Source organism: Electrophorus electricus, chromosome 17, assembly GCF_013358815.1.
Source record: "Electrophorus electricus isolate fEleEle1 chromosome 17, fEleEle1.pri, whole genome shotgun sequence".
Classification (NCBI taxonomy): Eukaryota; Metazoa; Chordata; class Actinopteri; order Gymnotiformes; family Gymnotidae; genus Electrophorus; species Electrophorus electricus.
Window position 1 is genome coordinate 8,640,470 of NC_049551.1, and position 23,071 is coordinate 8,663,540.

The window sequence follows — 23,071 nt, forward strand, 5'->3', positions numbered from 1 at the left end:
TGGTAAGATTGACAAGAACTTATTGCAATCATTAAACTTCGATAAAATAAACAAGAAGCTCTCATTTCCATTACCATAATTCCACTTCTCAGCTGGTGCCTTAAACATATATAGGACCATTGCTTGCTTGTAATAACCAGAAAGATCTGAGGCATGTAATTCTAAATTCAGTGTAAAATGTTTACTTCCTACATCATGTGAGAAAAATACTGTGTAAACATGAAACTGCATTAAAAGAATATAAATTCCTTAAAATAGTGGCATAGAAACTGTTCTCTGGAAAAAACAATTTAAAACCAGATTACAGGTGAAAACAGTGATTTGAGTTTAATGACTTTATAAACAATTATATAAAACAATTTTTAAAAATTCATGCATTTTCAGTGTAAATTTGATTTGAAATATAGAGGAGATCTATATACAGTGTGTACTGTAACAGCATTTTGACTTGATCAGGCCGTTCACCAGAAATACACTTGGGCTGCATAGAAGATTTTACATTATTGCCTACATTTTATATATATATTTATATTTATAAAAAGACAAAGGTGGAATTCCTTTAAAAAACAAAAAAATCCTAATTCAAGTTCAAATAAGTGCCTCTAGCTATACTCAACCCCTCACACTGTTTTTATTACATGATGTAGCTAATATGAGGCTGTTTGCTAAACTTACACATTAACTGAATTAACCAAAAAGAGAGACCAAAGGAAGCCCCTAGACAGGAATACACAAATGGAATAGTTTCCCCATTCCCCAATTTACATTCCAAATAGTATCATTTAGATAGACTGTCATATGGAAACCAAACTGTTAACACAACTGACAAAAAAGCCTGAGTTGATGGGGAAAGGGAACATCTAGGTCAAAGAGGAAAAAATAAAAGCCTGAGAAGAAAAAGCCCATTTGATTTACTTTTATACAATAATTTACAGTAGTACAATTTGTGAGAGGGACATTTTCAGATGCTCATAAAACAGAATCCAGATTTTTTACAGCTGAGAGAATTAAATAATTCAAACATGATGGAAAAATAAACACAGAAAAAGTCGGCAGGGTGGTCACAAGAGAACATTGTAAACGAGGTACTGTGAAAGGTGAACACCAGTCCTTCAGACCTGTTAAGATGAAAGACCCTTTAAAAAAAAACCTCTGCATCATAAAGGCAATATATTATGCCATTTTCCTCTGCTCAAACACTTGTCTTAAAAAAAAAAGTCAAGGGCTGTAGTACATTGCAAATATGATAAGGTCAATGCCAGGATCCAGTGTTAAATGGCGGTACAATATGTGAGCATGGGATTCTTGTGTCCAAATAAAGGGGAAAAAATGGGGGGTGGGGGGGGTGGGAGTAGTCAATTTATAAAAATAATTAAAAAAAAACAAAAACATTACACTGCTGCACCTAAGAAAAGGTGCAAGAAAAGACTCTTAAATACAAAAATATGCCATTTGTGTTCGTTCTCCAGCTAGTCAAAGTCAGCCTGGAGAAGAGAGGACAGGTGAGAAAGGGAGAGGAGGGCACGGGGCCTGAAGAGGATCCCATGCGCAGTACAGCGGCCGACAGTCCCATAAGGCATTTCCTGCGTTTGAGTTGTCTATGGCTGACTGAGACGCTATGTCTTGCGGCTGCCCCAGACCTGCTCGGGCGTGCTCTTGTGGTCAGATGAGTACTCGAAGGGCGAGCGGTGGCCCATGGGTGAGCGCGAGTCATAGGGTGAACGCTGGTCTCGAGGGGAACGGGGCCCACTCCCTGACACCCGGTGATCCATCTGCCAGTCCGAGTGGTAGCGGTAGTCTCGAGAGGGCTTGTGGTGACTGTAGTCGGAACTGGATCGATGTTCCGAATGGGACCGGTGGTCCGTGTGGGAACGGTGCTCTGAGTGCAGCCGGTCCTTGGAGCTACTGTCTGACCAATGGTCTCGACTGGAGCGGTGATCCTCTAGCTTCCTATGCTTGCTGTCGCTGTAGTATCTAGGAAAAGGCACAAGTATGTGGAAAACTAAAATAAATTTAAGTCTCCAAAACAGAATACCTTCATTTGAACATAAAGCAAGATCACAGATGCATGTACTTAAAAATGCCAAACAAAACCTTTCAAATCCCCTCTATGAAACAGCATTGCCACCCTAAAAAAATGGTGCCCTACAGTAAACATATCTATCTCATCAAGGCTATAAGGTGGTGGCTGATGTGCGTTTCTCACCTGCTGTCTTGGCGCTCTCTGTAGTGGTCACGCTCGCGGTGGTCCTTGCCATTGCTGAAGGAGGTATATGGCCTCTTCCTGGTATCTGAGCCCTTCCTGTAAGAGTCACTGGGGTGGCGCTCTTTACCCTGTTCATGACTACGCGAGGCTGAGTGGTGCCGCTCCGAGCTGTAGCTATCCCTGCTGCTCTCGTCCTGCTGGGACTCCTTTAACCTCTCAATGTCTGAGGACACAGGACCGTGCAAATGGGGAAGGATTAAACATCTTAAAAATCAGTCTCAATCTAGACCAGAATAAGTCTGACCCTTTCTTACTTGTCCTCAGTGAGAAAGATGACCTAGGCTATTAAAAACTTTCATACATACAGGACTCTCATTCTATCCATTTATCTTTCTATACCCATGTTCTGTACACCCTGTCTTTTAAAGACCAGCTGAATTGGATAGATTTTTGAAACAAACATAAGAAATGCAAATGAAAGGAACACACCTGTGTGTTTAAAGGCTTGTGTATTTACAGTGCTAGTGTTTTGGTCCGCCACCTGAAACAAACCAACCACAAATGTTATGATTACACCAAAGACTCACCACGTAGAGAACATTTATGGTTTTTCTTTTTGGTACAATAGAAAGCACAGACAGGCATTAAAGCACAGTGCACTCATTAGCTTTTGTTACAGCTTAAGACACCGTTGAAAACATGTCCATACCTGGGCGTTTTCCTGCCTTTTCTTGATTGCATGCTTATACAGTTTGTGCAGTTTTCTTGCATCGAATTCCGTGAATTTGGAAACAAATATCCAAAGATTTCTGAGATAAAATGAATAAAAATGAAGATGGGAGCCACAAATCCAAATGAAATTTAAGAAATGCCAATGTAGTGAATAATACATACTTCCTCCATTGCTTGATCTGCTCAGGGTTGGTGTACTCTTTTAGACAGTCCGTGATGTGGTCTCCAATTTTGATCAGGCACTGGCGTGTGTGCTCTAGCTGCTCACGCTCTGAAAGGCCTTTCTCAGGACGGTCCAGCTGCTTCAGGGCTGCCTTCACTGGTCGCATGCGTTCCTTACACTATTAAACACAGGGCGTCTCAATTTACTAATATATGTACATTACATTCTCATACCCAACAATGAATGTATTGCCTAAACACTATCCAATATAAATATTTCTGTGCTAAAGGATTTCTGTTAAATGATAAATTGTTTAGTAAAAAGGTTTCCTCTTTTAATAGAATGAGAGGTGCACCTCCTTACCAATGGCTTTTCAAAGCAAAGCAAACCAGCTAGATGTCACATACTAAACAAGCGAAATTAATTTAACTTCTCCATGGACAAAGCAGCTCATATTACCACAGCAACTGATTCGGGTCCGGGCAGTGGGATAAGTTGGATCCAGTACTCACCACGCTGAAGGTCTTTTGGTCAAGCTCTTCCGATTCCTCCAAAACCGGAACATTTTCTCCCCCTGCTGTAATGTGTATAGGGAAATCGGCCTTTTTGCCCTTTTCCCGCGATTCAGCTTTAAGCTCCAGAATCTGCAAGATAAAACCAATTACACATTTAAAAAAGCTTAGTGCTTGACTTAATCACAGCCCATAAAAGCAAAAAGAAAGCACAACATACTGCTGCTATCTTCCGTGCATCATTAAGACTTCAAAGAGTTCAAACAAATAGTGCTTTGGCACTGCATTAACCTTCTCTGCAGGCTCCTCCACCCGGTGCACAGGTTCCACAGGCTTGTTCTCCTTTTTCTCTTTTAGCTCCTTCTTTTCTTTGCCGTCACGGCCTTCCTCCCTTTTCACCTCTTTCTTCACCTCCCTCTCTTTTGTTTCCTTCTCCTCTGGCTCTCTGATGTGGGGTTCTGGCTCTGGTTCCTCCTCCTCCTCCTCCTCCTCCTCCTCCCCCTCCTCCTCCTCCTCCTCCTTCACCACGCGATCAGAGGCTCTCCCCCTTCTTGTGGGCAGTGGTTTGACTGGAGGCGATTCCTGTACAGGGGGAGTGTAAACATGATACAGGAGCAATGTGTTTTTTCAAGGTTTAGACTAGCATCTTTCCATCAACTAACGGGGAAAAATTTAAGGCTATGGTTTAAAAGTGAAGCGTATTTTTCCATAAATCAAGACAGATTCTTTGAGCTTTGAAGTTATCTGCTTGTTTGCAACTGCTTTCTACTAGCTATGAGCAAGCAGCAACTACATGCCAAATGAAGCCAACCATATAAAAGTCTAAGTCATCGATGATCACTGGTGAAATGACAGTCCAGGAGTAATTTTCTTTGATGATAACTCATTAGCACGGGAGCAACCTTCAGTTTTGTTTTAACGTACAGGTTCTGAGTATGGAAGGTCCACAAACAAGATTATTTGTGCTTCAACCTTCATAACAAGACTTGCTCAGTGAATCATAGATTTAGGCAGGAAAGATTGTTTTAAAGTTTCAACAAAACTAAAAAAAAACCAAACAAACCCATATTTCCCTTGTACTATAACTGGCCGAGGGAAATTGCTAGTTAGATCGCTCTAACAACCAGAGAGAGAGAGTGCGAGTGCAAGAGAGAGAGAGAGCGAGCGAGCGAGCGAGCGAGCTTTGTTTGTTATGGGGCATTTTAATGCAGAATCATGGGCTACATTAGATATAAAGCCTGTCTTTAGTGATTATACAGCATGGCTGCTGCAGTCCAGCATAGGCAGACAAACCTTTTCCTCCTCCTTGTCTTCCTCATCCTCTGAGCTCTTCTCTGAGGGAGGAGCAGAGGACAGGCTGTTGGACACTTCGTCAACCTTCGGTTTCACAGCTTTGTTCTTCTTCCCCCGGGGTTTCCTCTTTCGAGAGTTTGCCTGTGGTGCACACAGTTCCATCAGCACATGTACAAAGTAATCACTAGCCAAAAAGCGAGACCAAGTGCCATGCATGTAGTATAATGTTTAATAAATGCTTAATAAACAACCAATTTACTCTATATCCAGCATTTCCCCCCAAAACTCTAAGTGGCTTGTTATTTCTTAGAGAATTTCCAAACAGAACGCTCTTTTAATGCATTCTCTCCATGCACGAGTTGTGTCTGACAATTAGAGGATAGAGAGCAAGCTGGTGAGGAATGTGGTTTCCTGTGCACTCAAGCATATAACCACCGGGGCTGCAGCATTCTGTTTACAACCTACAATGCTGCACATAATCAGCTCCTCAAAAGGTGATGTGATTATCCTCAGATTATGGAATTTTACTGACTATATTAATGCCTAATAGATATGAAATCTATATCAATAATAAATTATGTGCATGAACTACTAGAGCATTCCAAGCAAAAATCCTCAAATGTGATGAAGTAACTGCAATGTGTATGGCTGTATGTTTTAGAATAAAAGTAAACCTGTCATTTGCTTTATTATAAAGTTGAAACAAACTAACTTTCAAATTCATAATTATAGCTACAGAGGCAAGAATCAGGCATTTTGACATCCTTTTCTTTCTTTTTTTTTTTTTTTTTTTATACACACAGTCATGACTGACATACATAGACATCATACCCACACACCAACCCTTTTAAAATCAAAAAGGTATTGGTGGTAGACCTAAAAAAAAAAAAAAAAAAAAAGGGGCAGCAAATAGAGGAACATGAAATATTTGTCCAATGACTACAGTCACTTAATATTTAAATACTTTTAAAACAAATTAGTGGTGCAAAATATGTTTCTGCCGGATCACTAAAGGTGTTCTCACCGTGCCCGTTTGCCGCTGGGCCTCCTTCTTGGCGAGATCCTTGCTGAGTAATTTGATGAGGTAGTCAGCTCGTGTCTGAAGCTGTTTGGCCTGTGGCTTTTTATCAGGGTCATCTGGTAAAAGCTGATTAAACAAGAAACAAAAGATGTTACCCTGATCAGAGAAACAACAGAGCCACATTGATTATACACAATAGAGCAGTTGAAAAAGCTGAAAAAGTCCTCATCATACCTTGTGGGTGAGGTTGAGGTCTGGGTCCATCTTGATCATTTCCCAGCTCCCATAGCCATATTCATAAATCCCAATAAGCAGACTGGAATCATCCTCTTTACCCCAATCAATATCAAAATGAGCTGCCTTTGCATGGCAAGGAAGCATGTACCTGAGTAAATGGAATCTATTTTATTCTCACATTTACAATTTAGTTTATATATCATAGTTTGTACAACTCAAAAGGCAGCTTTAAGCACTCTAAGACAAAAGAAGAATATTTTGCAAGGCATTGTAAGTGAAAGAATAAAAATCATTTGGTGCATGTCAGATAGATACCTCTTCCTCTCCTCTGGGTCTGCAGGAATGGCCTTGTGCAGTGGTGCCAGTTCCTCCTCATGTGAGATTACTAGCTTAGCATTTACTTGAACCCCTGAAATCCTGAAGGTGGGTCCTTTCACCTTTCCTCTCCTGCCTCCTAAAAAACACAAGGCAGATAAACATGGATTACAAAAACAATAAACAAAACATCGGTAGCAGTGCCATCCTGCTAACAAGAACAAAAATCTCATAATGAAGAGCTAACAAATGGGAAAATGGAAAGATATATGAAACTAATTGGTTTTGAGCCACTTGCCTGAGGTCTTCTCTGGTCCACAGGGGTTTTCCCTCAGGGTTTTCAGGCAGCCATTGTGCACAGTCTCCGCCAGCCGCCTCAGGTCATGCTCCGATTTATCTACCAGATCAGCATCCCGTGCAATAGCATCCAACCTGTTATATGGAGGCAGATAAGTGAAGGTAAAATAGCAAATATGAATAGAGAACTGTCTTAAAGCAATGGAATATATATATATATATAAAAAAAAAAAAAAAAAAAAAAAAAAAAAAAAAAAAAAAAAAAAAAAAAAAAAAAAAAAAAGCAATTGCAATATCACATTTACCTTTCCAAAGGCCCACCAAATTTCTTGTAGCTTTTGATAAATCTATTTAGGAAAAAAAAGCTGCAGTGAAATGTTGTGCATTTTACAGCAATATTCTAGTTGCTTCAAACAAATACTTTTCTAATGACATGTTTTTAACATTCCACATTATAACGGTTGTGATTTAGGCTCATCAGCTGCAAGGCAGTGGTAATTACCTCCGGATTTCAGCATCACTGAAGCCCTTGATATTCTCTCGTGGAATAGTTCGAGGTCTGCCTCGCTTCTTGGGCCGCTTTCGGTCTGAGGCAGAGTCACTATCCGAGCCAGAGTATCTTCTGTTCCGACTGCGTCGGCCATCGTTTCCGTTGAAGCTTATCTAAAAGTATAGTTCAATATTATAATTAATAATGAATAATATTACATGAGTATGGTCATGAGAGAAATACAACATTCCGCTTAAATGTGAAACTTTCCATGAAACATTCAGAAATCTCTTCACAAGCAAAAACAACGAGCAAAAGCTCAGCCCAACATTAATTATTAGAAAACAGCTTTGGACATCAAATGACATTCATAAACATTTACTGAGCAATTCATTTTGGACAAATAGCCTCCATTTGAATAGCCTCTGACCTGCTTGGCACATTTCCTCATGCGCGGCAACATGTAGATCTCCGCTAGTTCTTTCTGCCTTTCCTCCTCTTCCAACCTCCGCCGCTGCTCTTCTGGGATGATTTCATCCCAGTTCTTCTGATTGCTGTCTGTGTCCATATCTATCTCCTCCTCCTCCATCATAGAGAAGTTTGCCACCTTGAGGAGAAAACAAGAAGTGAACAGTGGAAGGTAGCACTTTACAAGTGTGTATATAACAGCTACCAAAGTGAGCATCAATACATATGAATTACCTTGAACTGTGATAAAAGTTCTTCTCCTACTGTAGATGGGCCAGGGTCATTTTCCCTAGTCTCTGCTCTCTTCAGAATCTCATCAATATCCATCTCCTGCAGGAGAAAGCAAACCCATTAATACCCATAATTGCCCTTGTTAGCCATAGGCATATGCAGCTCAGCCAAAGTGTCAGAGCAGAGTGATTGCAAAATTCTTTGTGCAGAAACTACCGTAGTTCCACTTGCTTATTCTAGTCTAAATATAAACACAATGCACAGACAAAATTAATGGTCTTTGATCAATTTTCAAGTTAACGTGGCAAAAGTATCAACATACCTGGGGCTCCTGCTCCTCTCCCTCTGGCTCTTTGAAGAGTTCTTCAGCACCAAACTTCAAAATGGCAGACAGCTCCTCTTTGTTAAAAGGGGTGGAACTGCTTACAAATGCCAGAACAAGAAAGGAGCATAAAAAAAGTGTCCTAATGTAGAAATTAAGGCAACAACATAAACCTTCACTTGGTGAGAAATAAGTGAAACAAAATGAGATGGCATGAGGTAATGCAACGTCACCTGGAGGGGGCAGCACCAGTATGAAGGACAGTCTTCCCTGTGGTGTCCATCCTCTGAATCACAAGGTGGTCCAGCACCATCTTTTTCTTGGCTCGCTCAATGATATCTTCCTCCACAGATCCTTTAGTGACCAGACGATAAATATTTACCTGAGGGAAATGAAAGCACATAGGCACAGTCATTAGCAGAAGGTTGCCAAATACACCAGCAAATATACTCATTACACTAACTCATTCAATGGAGCATTTTAAAGGACCCCTTTAACCAAAGATGTTAAGAATCAATATAAGAAAATAAGGACAAATTAATGACATAGTAAAGGACATTTAGCATTTATACAAATTATTTCCCAGTCTCATATCATTCTATATTATTAATTATCAAAAGTATTATTTTAGGAAGCAATTTACCTGTCGCTTCTGCCCTATCCTATGAGCTCTGGCCTGGGCCTGCAGATCATTCTGAGGATTCCAGTCCGAGTCAAAGATGACCACAGTGTCTGCAGAGGCTAGGTTAATGCCAAGGCCTCCCGCTCGCGTGGACAAGAGGAAGCAGAAATCCTGCAAAGGCATGTGTTCATGACAGATGTTCAGTTTGTTAGCCCTCTTAAGGTACAAGGCACATGCAAGTCAGTTCCCACATGTACCTCAGAGCCTTCTGCATTGAAATGATCCAATGCCTGCTTCCTCATTTCGCCTTTGATGGAACCGTCCAATCGCTGGAAGAAAAAAACATTTTATTTAAACTTTAACCGACCCCCTCCCCTGTTTACTAGCATCATCCAGATACATTTTCTGTAATCAACCTTGATGTTCCCGAACAGCAAACACAACAGTGAGAGCAAAAGCACTCCACTCACTTGGAAAAGAAACTGGCGACTCTTCAGGTACTCGGCCAGGATGTCCAGCATCCGGACCATTTGCGAGAAGATGAGCACACGGTGGCCACGCTCCTTCAGCCGCACCAGAAGCTTGTCCAGGAGGACCAGCTTCCCACTACTTCGGATCAGATGCTGAGGATAGGGTGGGGCAGACTGAGTCAGCTGTCATCAAACAAGCATACTTTTCAACACATGTAGTCATATTTATAATTAAAAAAAAAAAAAAAGGAGACCAGTTTAACCAGTGATTCAAGTAGTAAAAAGGTCTCAGTCTGAAGCAAACTGTAAAGAGAAATTACAAGTAAGAAATCAATGGTATTAATATACAAGTTGGATTATCGTTGCACACAATCCTCAAACAGCACTGCTGAGATTAATAGTTTATATCAGTGGCCAACAGAGGGAGTGAAACTAAAGCAGACTGGTTTTCTCTCTTCCCCCAGCTCATACCTGCAGAGCCTCTGTTTTGTTGTAGAACTCGTTGTCCTCTGGTGGTTTGATGAGGTAGCAGTGGTTACAGCACTTCTTCAGCTCCATCATGATGTTGAGGAAGCCTGACGTGCTCCCTTTAGTGCCTTTACTCAGGGCCTTGTAGTTCCTTGTCAGGATCCACCTATGGGAGCAAATGAATTATGCCCTTAAGTTACTTAAATATTAACACTGTTCATGCAAATATATGGCTGATAATCAACAACACCTTAAAACTGCACGGTGACAGAGTTAAAGACAGGCAAGTTAGTCCTCCTCTCTGGGAAAAGTTAGGTTTTGCTGATTTTTGGCAGGATTGGTGAATGCAAGCCAAAGCCCTTGATAACTGAACAAGCAGAATGAGTGGAGATGCCATTTCCTTACTTATAGTATTGTTTCTGTATGGCACTCATCTCCACTCTGAGGATCTGCTCCACCTTGGCAGGCAGTGACTTCTCAACATCCTTCTTGACTCTGCGCAGCAGGAAGGGCTCCAGCTCCTTGTGCAGGCTGGTGTAGCCAGAGTCCCTGCCTTTACCATGCTCTTCCTCAAACAGCTCCCATGAGTGGAACCTGCATACCAACAGCCCAAAGCAAAAAGGGCAGTGATGGTGCCACCAAATTAGAGAGTGTTTGTAAAGAGAGATGGAACCAGATCTCAACACTCAAACAAAAATGACTCCAAAACAAAATGACATACTATCACAAAAAACAAGTTTGTTAAATGGCTATATAACTATGAATACCACTAATACACATTTTGCAAATGTATACCAAAATGCCTATTGTGCAAAGAGTGTTAATAATGCAGTGGAGTCATACTTCTCTGGCATAATGAAGTGGAGAAGAGACCAAAGCTCTTTGAGAGAGTTCTGCAAAGGTGTTCCTGTGATAAGGAGCCGGTGATTGGACCGGAAGTCGATCATGGTCTTATATAGCAGAGAATCGTCATTTTTCAGCCTGTGGGCCTCATCCACACCAATGAAAGCCCAGCTCACGTTCCCCAGAAATGACTGAAGATTGAGAAACATGTGGCAGCCACTTAATGCTTTATCCAGTATCTAATATTTTAGAATTATTGATTCATTATACTACAGAAATGCGACAAGCATAATTTAGAGAGAGAGAAATAAATAAACAAAAACACAAACTTTCTCTAAACCATAAGTTTTCATTTCTCTAAACCTTAAAAGAAAATAAAAATGAAAGTAAAACTGATTGTATATTGTAGCCAACACAAAGCAAGAGTGAAGGAGTGAGCTAATGTAGGATTTTAGACCAGTACCATACCTTATCTTTCAAAAGAATTTCATATGTAGTGAGGAGGATGTTGAACTTTAGCCGCTTGTTCTGCACATGCATCCACTCATGTGTTCTAATCTAAATATAAACAGCACAATACTTTGTGATAACTACAAAGCACACTGTAAACAAACAAGACAAAACTCTGTAGACTTCCATGGAACAAGGACTGACTGGACACTGGCAGCATGACTGCTGTACACTGGACTAGGTGATGTGTTTGGTTAAAAGGGAAAGAATAATAATAAATAAGGCCAGAGTTTTAAATGCATTATTTTTTGAATAGCACAAACAGAAGATTATGTAGCTGTATCTGATCTCACAATGGGAAAAGCTTGGATTCAGTGTGTAGTTTCATACCATGGTCCTACTGTTGATATCGCCCAGATAGACCACCACGTTCATCTGTGGGGCCCAAAGCTGAATCTCTCTCTGCCAGGAGGTGAGGGTAGACAAGGGAACCACCAGCAGAAAAGGTCCATAGAGTTGGTGCTCGTTGAACAGGTAGTTCAAAAATGAGATGGTCTGAATGGTTTTTCCCAGGCCCATCTCATCTGCTAGAATACAACTGTTCCCCCTGAAGGAAGAAAGGGATATTAACAACACGCTTAAAACACCATAAAGTTAGTTCGTCCAAACAACAAACTTAAGTGACCATCATAGTTGCCTTTGCAAGCTATGGAAGGCTCAGAGAACCCTCACATTCTGTGAAAAAAAGAAAGCATGTTTGAAATTCACTCATTCACTTCAAGTGAATCAAAAACATGGCAAATCAGAATTATAGGCTGATTCAGGGGGTGCCTTCTTGGTTGGTAATTAATGACATTCAACCAATCAAAACTCAGTATATTTCAGCAATGAAACTATATAATCGAGATCCTGTTACATAGCTCATGTTTTATAAAATACCCAGTTAACAGCAATTATAAAATACAGTATAAAAAAAAATCAGCCCAAGGTAAAACACCACCATAAAGTAATTTAGCACAGAAGACTTTTCATGGGACAAAAATAAAAAATACAACTAACTGACAGATCAATCAAATAAGTGCAACTGTACGTACTTGCACCAAGAATGTGCCATCCAGTTTAAGCCATCCAACTGGTAGTCCCGTAGTTCGAGTCCATCATCGCCAATATAATGAGGCTGCTTCTTCATGGGCACAAACCGCGGCCTCTGTTTTAAAACCTGAACAAAAGCGCACATACCTTTACTGCATGAAACCATTTAAGGTGCCCACAGTACACATGTATTTATTTAAATTTCCATTTGGTTGGCATTAAAAGCATGAAGCCTCTTCTAGCTGGTTACCTTGCAGTCTCTGAAAGGGATCGTTTTGGACTGATTCCGGCTCATGTAGTCATCTATGCACTTCTGGAACTTTCTGGCAATTAGTGCGCCGTCTTCCCAGCTGCATTCAGAGTAGGGAAGCCCCTGCCATTTGCACAAGTAGTCCGGGTAGCCCGCTGCCGACTTCTGATTCGAATGGCCTGGCAAAATTGAAAGTAACGTAAGCACAGACACATATTTGGAATCAAACGACACAGGAATGTTGAAAAAGTAACCAAGTTGAGGTTAACTGTGTACATTTACCAATAATTCTCTCCACTAGCTGATACTGTGAATGCAGATCATCCATGAGCTCCTGCTGGCAGTTGAAGTACTCCACGTCCTCAGGTGAGGCTGCTTTGAGCCTGTGCATGACATGCAAAGAAAAGAGCTCAGTCCCCACAGTGGCTTCACTCCTGCAAGCGTTAAGTTCAGGAGGACAAACACAGTCCACCAGACTGCAGTCATGCTTGAGATCTTACCACTTCTTCTTCTCCTGCTCCTTCTTTTTGAAGTTGTCCAGTTTCTTCATACCCTTGACATTCTGCAGCTTTAGTGTCTCTTCGGTCTCCCAGGTGTTGTGGATGTGTGACCAGCCCTTCCATTTGATCAGGTACTGCACATCTCCTGCTTGCTTGTTAGGATTAAAGTTGGCATTGGGGTCTCCATCAGCCTCAACAGCATAGACTGTGGTGTGTGCCCCAGTGGCTGCATGTGACAAATGAAAAGTAGTGCAAAGTGTTGCTACACTATGAGAAGTGCATGCATGGGAATTTGCTCAAGCGAAGCAAAATGCATTAGAAACAGAACATATCAAGATCAATAATTACACAAATCTAGACAACATTTCAAGTACTTGAGTTTAACAAAACATCTTACCTCCTTTCCGTCCTATTCTCATGCCCATCACTTTCTCCAGAGTTTCAAATTCATCTTCCTCAGGTGGGGGCACATCCTCACCACACACCTCCACCAGATCATCTGAGTCTGTTTTCAGCTCTTCATCCTCTTTGTAGCTTACGTTGACCGTGGCTTGTCGCCGGGGACCTGCCAAAGCCTTCTTATAGTCATCCTCCTCATCTGATGAAGAGCCTGAGGGCTTCTTTTTGGGAGCCTTGCTCTTTTTCCCATTTCTGGCATTGGTCCTAATTGAGAATATGAGCAAATTAAAACGTCAGAATTTTTCACGAAAGAACATTATTTTGAAAACTATAACAACAAATTAACCTCTAGAGGTGACAACTGGGAAGCCAGCATAACACATATGCAATTCATAAAAGCAGACATGGGCTTACTTCTTAGGTGGCTTCCGGCTTTTGACTTTGTGGCTGGGCTCGTAGTCTGAAACTGACTCTTCACTGTTCTCCTCTTCTTCCTCAGCTGAAGAATCAGAAGAGCCACTCCCTGATCCAGAGCCAGACCCAGACCCCGAGTCAGAAGATGAACCGGACCTGTTTCATGCACATTAAAAGAAACCAAAATGAGTACCAGTGAGTAATAAACACCCTGGAATCTAGAAACTGTAGATCTTGAAGCTTAATAACAAAGACTCACCCTTTACTCTTTCGCTTCCTTGACGAGTCATCATCTGAGTCATCACTGCTAGAGGAGTTCTTGGATGAAGAACATAATGCATACAGTGAGTGAAACCCAAATCAAGTTATTAAAACCAGAACGACAAGACAGTTATATATTACATCTGACATCCGACATCCGATTATGTCATTATTTCAATCTACTACAGCAATCTTTGTACTGAAGGAAGTCAATAAAAAGTGTGATCATGTAATGTGAGCACCATTAGTGCAGGCCAAACCTGTTGTGGTATTACAAGAAAAAAAAAAGAGCAGATCTGAGATCAGCATTTCAAAATCTTTTAAATAATTTCAAATGTCTGACAAGCACTACCTCATCAGAGTCACTGTTTGAAGAGCTCTGCTGCTGCTGCTGCTGCTGCTGGAGCTGCTGTTTCCTGAGCATGGCTGATTTCTGCACTGCCAGGATACTGGGATTTGACTTCCAAAACTTGGACAAAGGTAACAAAAAGCTTTAAATAAAAGGACATTACAACCCAGAGATAAATCAATCCCAATCTTCAGTACACTCTTGGTGGGGATTCACTGGTGAAAATCTGTTAACTTAGTACTAAACTTAAATGAACATCTTGACCCAAAATGCAAATATGGCTAGCAATAAAACCTGTTGAAGCTCAAGTCAAGATTAAATAATCCATATAATTCTAATGAGTGACAATTTACATTCACTGCTAGCAAAGTTTTTTTTTTACCTGACTCATTCCTCTGAACCTGGTGCAAAAAATACCCAAACCTTGATTTAATAAAATATAAATTCTTCAAATTTGTTTAGATGTAAAGCCTTACTTCTGCTGCATCAATCTTGGCAGGGTTGTTGTCCTGATTATTTTTCTCCTTGGATTTTTCAGAGTCAGAGTCAGACTGGCTGTCTGAGTCTGAGCCACTTCCTGAGTTGCTGCTCCCTGACTGGCTGCTACTGGAGCTACTACTGCTGGAGCTAGAACCAGATCCAGACCCAGACCCAGATCCAGATCCAGATTCATCATCAGAGTTACTGAAACACACAGGTACACAAGCATGCATTTGTTAGTTGTACTGGACCGCCAACAAAACTACCAAAGGATGTTATGACAGACACAGCGTACAATGTTATATTTACATTTAATGCTGAACAATAGCTCTGGTTTTAAAAACCTCCATGCTGACTACTTATTAATATATGATGTATATGACATATGCTACTACATCTTGACAAGTGGATGGCCAGGGTCACTACAGAAAGCTCAGTTTTCATACATGCCACACAGTTGCTGTGGAGGATGTTTTTTTTCTTTAAAACATTCCATCATGGATGTGGGAGCCATATCTGAACATCAGCTAAAGAGTACACAACTGCATTATTAAGCAATGATTTTACCTATTAAGCCTTCAGTTCTGACTGTGGACAACATGTCAACCTTGTACAGTATGGACATTAAACTCTATCCAAACATTCAAAGTAACAGCACTACTTTGCACACATAGAACTGCACATTAATTTGCCATAATATTTTATAACGGTAACCAAATCATTTCAGGTTTCCAAATAAACATTTGACTTTATTACCTGGATTCTCCACTGCTGTTGCTCACACTTTCATCTTCACTGCGGCCATCCATGTCTGTGGGTCAAATATTTCGGGTTTCCAAAACAACCAAATGTTTGTGTCTATGTATAATTAGGTTCTCAGATGTTCTAAACCTCCAGCCCTATGCAGTGAAGCTCACCTAAAGTGACAAATAGGATGGTTAGTGCATTTGGGTCTAGACAGGCTTTCAAAATGACAATTTTTACAATTTCAATGAAATTGCTTGATTGGAGAGATTTGAAGTCTGTGTTTAAGTAAAAAGCTGAACTTAATGAAACACTCAAAATTTAAAATGACAATCAATATGAAAAGTTTGTAATCAAAATCTTAACCATCAGCCAAAGCATATCAACCAACAAATTATACAGAGCAATGAATAAATAAATTAGAGGAAATAAAAGCAGGCTGTAAATAAAAATATAAATTTTTGTCATTATGTATGTGTGTGTGTGTATTATTCTATATCAACTGGTGTCACCCAGTCTTTCTGCGTCTAGCTCACTAGCTCAAAAAGAATACGCATGGTAAACTAGCTTTCCTAAATGAATGAACTCGTACAGAAGGCCAAGTGTACAGCTAATTATTTTGGCCGGCGTATTAAAAATAACAGCTTGTTGTACTTAGCATATTTTGTATAAAACAAAATAAACAAACTGCTTCTACTGACAAAACTGACAAGTACCTAGTATTATTTTGATACCGCATAGGCCTGGTATCAGGCCTACGCAGCGTGAAACTCGGATTCAGGCGGACTCTCCTGGACAATGCCCCCAAACAAGTGTCCCCACAGCACAGACCCCGAGGATGCTCGTCCTCAGCATGCCGACAAAGATGTTAATTGTGCGGAGGTGTAAACACAAGCTTTAAAGCGAACTGTTAACGTCAACGTTAATGTTATGAAGTATTTAACTCTCCCAAAGCAAGACTGCAATTCGCGGTACATTTCAAATTCAGTGCTGAAGCGCAGCCTAGCCTTGAGCTAGCAGGCTAGCGTTTCTTGGTTAGAAGGAAAGTTGCTGTGTAGCATGCTAGCAAGCGATATAGCACGATATGCTACTGTTTGGCAATAAGAGAAGCGTGTTAGCTGTTTGGCTAACACAATGTTTTACCAGAATATACACAATAATGGACGGATACAAATATTGAACGGAATTAACTGTAACTACCGTTAACACAAGAACTGGTTTTAGTCCATGTGTCACACGTTTGAATTTTACGCTGAAAATACACGGTTCTATCTTAATTTAGCCGTCTAGTCAGTTTGCTAGCCCGCTAGTTAGCTAACCTGCAATGTATGCTAGGCTAAATGGCCAACCAAACCTTTATAGAGTGTGATAGCTAGCTCTGATAGCTGGGCTTTCTGACGTTAGCTCGCATAACATGCCCAAAATGAACCCGTCTAACAAAAACACGCAAGTGTATCTAGCTGTTTTGGTTAACTATGTGTATTAAACTGTTTTAATATGCCTCTATATAATTTGATGACTTCACGGATTTACCGATCACGTTTGATGATTCCCGCACTGCATCAACTGGCTTGGGCTATATCCGCGCCGCTAACCTAACAGCCCTGAATAGTTGTTTTCATCAGTCGTTACTTCCCAAAATATGCGCAGCAAAAGCATATTCCACACTGTACCATCTTTACTGACCAAACTAAGACTACCAGCCACACAAACGAATTCCTGAACTACTTCTGACGTTAATATATTTCAAGGTTGAGCGTCGTTTTGCTTTGTGTTACCTGGCTCCAGCGGGCTGCCACTCAGCTCACTGTCCAAGTCCGACGTCCTTTTCTTGTTTTCGTATGCTAGCTAACGTTAGCAGCTAACGGTAGCTAGCTAGCTAGCTAGCTCCCCGTGAGAGCAGCCCAAAACAATCCAACTTTATGCTGAGCCAAGTTTTTAGGCTCCTTTTCCCCAACTCAAAAATGTCGTCCTTTGAAATTTAAAACACTTCTTTGTATTTCGCAAACAGAAAATATGGAAAAGATAGCAGGCATTTCAGCCGTGAGTCTTACAACAGCCGGCCTCCGCCATGACGCCGTCGTCGAGCTCACACTCAAAACGATGTCGAGGGTAGATGGAAACCCCGGGTAGTGACGTAACAATGCTCTAACCCTGGTGTCCTGAAGTGTTTTTCATATTGAAATAAAACTAATTTAAATGTTATTTTAGCAATAATAAAGTTTTAACATAACTACCTGGTTGCAAGGCCTGTTCAGCTGGAGTAACATTTTCATTGCCCAAGTTCAAAACATAGAGAAAATACTCTACCAAAAATCTATGCCATTACAAAGCTATTGTAATGTAAACATGTCGACCTAAATATTAGAAACAAAGTGATGAGAGTTTGATATTTCACATGCTTTTAATAAAACTAGGTCAATATTTAATCAGTTTGAATACATAAGTAAGCAAATAAATTAAAAAGCTCCACCCAGCATTGATTCCACATTGACACAATTTGTCATAAATGTAATATATTTGGTGCCTGAACACCAGTTTGTCCATAGTTCACATATTTCACACACCTAAATTTGAATAGTATTGTGCTCTGGGTGCCCTATGAATCAAAATCCTACTGACATATATCTGCCAAATGTCTTTTATGTGTTGTTTAATTAAAAAAATCATGTAAACAAATAAGAAGATGCTCATCCACAGGGTAAAGTCCTAGGAGAGGTAACTTTTTGTGTACTGTACTCTTGGATAATCTTTAGAAAGTCAGTCATGTGGCCGTATTTAACACCTATGAATTCTAAAAAAATGGTATCCTGCTGTAATTATCTTCTTGTTACATTTTCTGAGTAAGAAAGCTCACCAGTACAGTAAATAATAGTCACAAATTCTCTTCTAAGAAAAAAACTAAACTTTTATTTGGCAAATTGCAGAAAATGTAAATACCAATAAAAAATAAAATGCAGAAAGTTTTAAGCTTTATTTCACCCATTTGTGCCTGGAGTATAAAAGGCCCAATTTATGTTTTGTGGGCATAAAATAATTTTGGTGGATGAGCTCATCTTGGAAGTGTTGTTTTAACCCTTTATTAATTTTTCAGTCTGAGTTGATAATGATTAGTATACGAACAGATAATTTTATTGTTATTGTCTGTGCAGTAACCAATGTTCATGTAATGAATAACATAAAAATTAAATATATAAGGTTTTGGTGTATGTATGTAGCTGCTGCCAAAAACAGAATCACTTCAAATAAATACCAGTTTTAATGTCATTTACTTACTTATCCTCAAACGCTCTAGATTCATTCAAAAAACGTATTTACAGAAATACTGCACTTATTTTTTTCGCTCACATCCCAAAATCGGATCCTCACCTCCTAAATTGCGGGCCATGGGCTATAACAAAAGACATCCAGAAGGGGTCTCCAACCAACCGACACCTGGTGCTATATGGGCTTCTGTGATAGCCCGTTGTCCGCATCTGTCCCTGCGGCAATAACGCGAGTATTACCACTGCCACATTAAACAGGGTCAAATAAATGTTCCTCGCAAGTGGAAATCACATCGCTGTCATCCTGATCGTGGCCAGAATGAGAATGGTGATTTTAATAGGGAGTAGTAGTTCGAGTAACAGACACAAGGTGTTATTGATGGTGACACGACTAATGCGCTCTGTAGTCATACGGAGACCAAGTATACAAACTGCACAAGGTCCCCGAGTGGAATATAGGACACCCACTATGTAGCTCTAATAAAGAGAAATAACAATAGCCCAAGTAATAGCTTCATTGTCACATGGAGAGGAGGACTGCCAAAGGCAGGGAAAACAGATAAACAGATGATACCATTTGTGGAACCTCGGCTAAGTGCTCCCAATTTTGTCCCAAAACAGAAAAGGTGAACGAAACAGTAAAAAAAACAAAACAAACAAACAAAAAAAAAACACGTGACGGAATGTTCGGACACCTCGCGAGTGCAAGCCGGAAGATATGGAAGAAAAACATTTATGAATCATTTTTAAAGTAGCTTTGATTTGTATTTAGCCTATATAAAACCGCCAGAAAATATTGCAATTCAACGGACATCGTGCATTGTTTAAAGGTTTAATCACCGATTTATTTAAGATACATTACATCATCACTGATCAGGAGTAACAAAAAAATTAAGATTATGTTAGCAAAGTAATGTCAATTCAACACGGGTCAAAGGTTTCGGTTTTTCAACTTCATGATGATACATAGCTATGGCTGACCCCCTAATACGCCAACAGAACTCTAACGATGCTAACCCACAGCTAGATGGCCAGCGAAACTCTTTAACGAGTAAGGTTAACTAAAACTAACCATACACTCGAAGACTTTGAAAAGACCCTGAAAAGACTTTTAAATACTAAAGACAGCATCTCACATCTAAAGACAATGTAGTCACAGACCATGATTTTGTAGAGGCTGGGAATCTTGCAAGGTTACTATTTACTAATTACTAGATTCCTTTTGAGATTATTTCTCATCATGCTCCTGTTGGGAATTTAGAAAATGTTGAACAATAGAGCAAAAACAGAAGCAGCTTTTGGTAATAGCTCCCCTTGCGTGCATAGGGGTTTGTTCTAAAAACAGTCAAAAAACAAAAACCACGGATTTCGAGGCCTCCCTGTGGTCACCTCCATGTTTCATTTATCAGTCAGAGATGTTCCTGTAGGCTACCTGCTTTGCTGCAGGAGAGACATGTAGCCTGCTGGTTGTTGACAGTGCCACATCACTATTTGCCAGTCTAAAAAGTCATGATAATATTAAACATGGTTGATCGTATCGGAAAGTCAAGATGAGAAAAACACTTAATCCAGCTTTCCTAGATCGTTGGCACCCTAAGTCAGGGTTGCAGTACTGAGACTCGAAGAGGAAACGTTTAGGAGGCACTGGTGGTCAGCTTTCTGGTTACAGTTCCCATGCAAATTGAAGCTTAGCCTACTTTCTGTCAGGTGTTTAATTGCCTGAAGGAAGATCTACAGACATTAACTATTACTACTACTACTACTAACAACAACAACAACAACAACAACAACAACAACAACAACAACAATAATATTATAATAATAACAATAAACTAATGAATAATAAACTAAAGCAAGAATTTAAACTAGTTCATAAGTAGACACATAGGCCTACATAAAAAATGTTATGTTAGAACAAAACACCTTGAGCGTATGATTGTCCTGCAGGAGGCAGTTCTGCAATAATTTAAATCCTATCTTAGTTAATATTGGCCTTTATTTTTTTTTTACCAGGGATTCTTTCAGGGACTTTTGCACCCTTTAGAGATGCTCTTCATATAGGCTTCTGTTGAATAATAACATTTGAAAGTATATCTCCTTCCATTGTAACACCCAACTCTTACTCGCTGGCACCAAGAAAAGCATTCACATCACCCCAGGTGTATCATCACTGCACTGCTTTCTGTCCATTGCTGGACAGTTGTTTTATTTAGTTTTAAAGATCTTAATGAGAAAGTCTCATCCTTTATTGCTGATTTACTCCACCCTTACTCAGCCCCTATCAGAGGTTGGTAGAGTAGCCAAAAAGTACTAAAACTTGAAAATAATAATTACTTAAGCAGAAGTAAAACTAGTGATTTAAAGTATTGCATAAGTAAAAGTGAGAATGTAACTGTTTTTAAAAAAACGATCGAATAATGAGTTACTTCATCAGATTTCATTTAACAACATGGGACAACAAAACATTTACTTTTTTTGTCCGACAAAGTAAAATATGTGGACATTGTAGTTCTTTTTATGTTGAATTCAAATCTGTTTTAAGAATGTTTTACTCTGGCATGGTTTGTAAGTGAATTTATATATATATATATATATATATATATATAAATATATAAAACCTATTCATAAATGACTGCTATTACACTTAAAATATGTACAGTCTTCTAAAGGTATATAATTTTCCTCAATATTTGGCCTCAGGAACATCCATTTTCAGCAACAGAGGGGCTCCACTTTCCTACTATGCAAGCATAATCAGTTACAGATAGCTAACGTGCTAGCTAAGTAGGCAGTTAAAAGCACTCTTGTCCCTTGCAAGTAGCAAGTCATGTCCTTGCTACTTGCATATGTACACGTACTGGCATACATTTCAAGTCAAGATAAAATGCATACTTGTATACATCAGCATTTTAAAATTAGGTATGTAAAGTTGGTGGTTAGTATATATGTGTCATGTTTCTGTATGTTGCACATTGTTGTCATACAGCTTCTATTAACTAAACATCTGACTTTGTAGAGCACTTTGGTCAGCAACCATTGTTTTAAATGTGCTTTGTAAATACATTTTTATTTAACCTAATAGGCTACTTCTGCTTTGATCTGAATTACGTAGCAACCTACACAGAAGTTGTGAAGACGCTATGGCACTCTGTCACGCCTTCAGTCGCAAACCCATATAATTCCCCAGAATCCAGTTGTTCGTTCCAGATCCTCTGAATATTAACCTCACCTGCGTCTTATTTATTCCTACATTTGTGTGTGTATATATTCCCTTCCTTTCCAGAGTGTTGTTGCAAAGTCTCATTTTGCCTGCTAAATGTTTCTTAACCGTGTTATTCTGTTTATGTTGTTCACTACCAATTTATGCCTGTTTCTACAGATTATGTCTTTTTGCCTTCTCTCCCATTGGGTTGTTTGCCTGGATTATTGTCTGCATTGTTATTGACCCTCACCTGTTTACCAACTGAGTTTGCACTACCCTTTTTTAAATTAGTTCTGCTTAGATCACTGGCTTCTCATTTTCCAAGTTTTTATATTAAGCAGACATCATAAACAGTATCAAACTGTCATAAACAAATGTGGGACAAAGCCAATAATAAATTTAATATGACAATTGCTACTTACCCACTCCATATCCAAACAAAAACAAACAAAATTAAAATTTGGCATTTAACTTAGGTTTAATGGTATCATAACTGTGGCTTAATATGTAGTTTAGTTGTTTAGTCACAATACATCTTTTTCAGGTATTATTAGATGCTGTTTTTGCTTGGAAATATGCTTCTTGAAATAGCTTGTATGAAATAGTGTAATAACCACATGACTTAAAACACTGTGTAGAAGCCATAGAGTAACAAACACAGTTCTTCTTCTCTCTATTGCTCCACAAGACAGAACACATCAGTCACACCTTTTGTTTGACTGCATTATGCTAAAACCTGAGTTGATTTATCTGATAGATTGTTACGTTTCAGCAGGAACAGGCAAGAGCCAGAATGCAAATGCAGGAGGTGGTTTAATAAGCGAGGGTAACAAAATACGGAGGGTAAAATAAACAGGCAAGAATAACACGCAACCGGAAACGCGAGGGCGACAATAATGGCGCCCGTAATCTAGATACAACAGACCAACCTCGCTTACTAAAATAATCTACAACCTAGGGCATAAAACACAGGG

The 23,071-nt window shown here is 39.6% G+C and overlaps 1 protein-coding gene across 1 annotated transcript; it reads right to left on the reverse strand.

Annotated features, from left to right (window-relative positions):
* Positions 1 to 307: 307 nt before the first annotated feature.
* On the reverse strand, positions 308 to 17,716 carry chd1 (chromodomain helicase DNA binding protein 1). The gene is made up of 37 exons (XM_027008999.2): positions 17,408 to 17,716; positions 15,642 to 15,802; positions 14,882 to 15,089; positions 14,409 to 14,525; positions 14,055 to 14,113; positions 13,796 to 13,951; positions 13,380 to 13,645; positions 12,983 to 13,208; positions 12,765 to 12,865; positions 12,483 to 12,661; positions 12,235 to 12,359; positions 11,531 to 11,747; positions 11,159 to 11,248; positions 10,691 to 10,881; positions 10,253 to 10,441; positions 9,851 to 10,013; positions 9,380 to 9,532; positions 9,167 to 9,238; positions 8,931 to 9,080; positions 8,521 to 8,669; positions 8,288 to 8,384; positions 7,969 to 8,064; positions 7,697 to 7,873; positions 7,279 to 7,439; positions 7,082 to 7,123; positions 6,778 to 6,911; positions 6,480 to 6,618; positions 6,162 to 6,312; positions 5,931 to 6,053; positions 4,907 to 5,047; positions 3,905 to 4,195; positions 3,614 to 3,745; positions 3,101 to 3,279; positions 2,916 to 3,015; positions 2,696 to 2,747; positions 2,207 to 2,429; positions 308 to 1,974 (listed from the first exon to the last, which is right to left on the reverse strand). The coding sequence occupies exons 2-37, from the start codon at positions 15,692 to 15,694 to the stop codon at positions 1,617 to 1,619; spliced, it is 5,460 nt and encodes a 1,819-aa protein (XP_026864800.2). The 5' UTR covers positions 15,695 to 15,802; positions 17,408 to 17,716; the 3' UTR covers positions 308 to 1,616.
* Between the last annotated feature and the right edge of the window lie 5,355 nt (positions 17,717 to 23,071).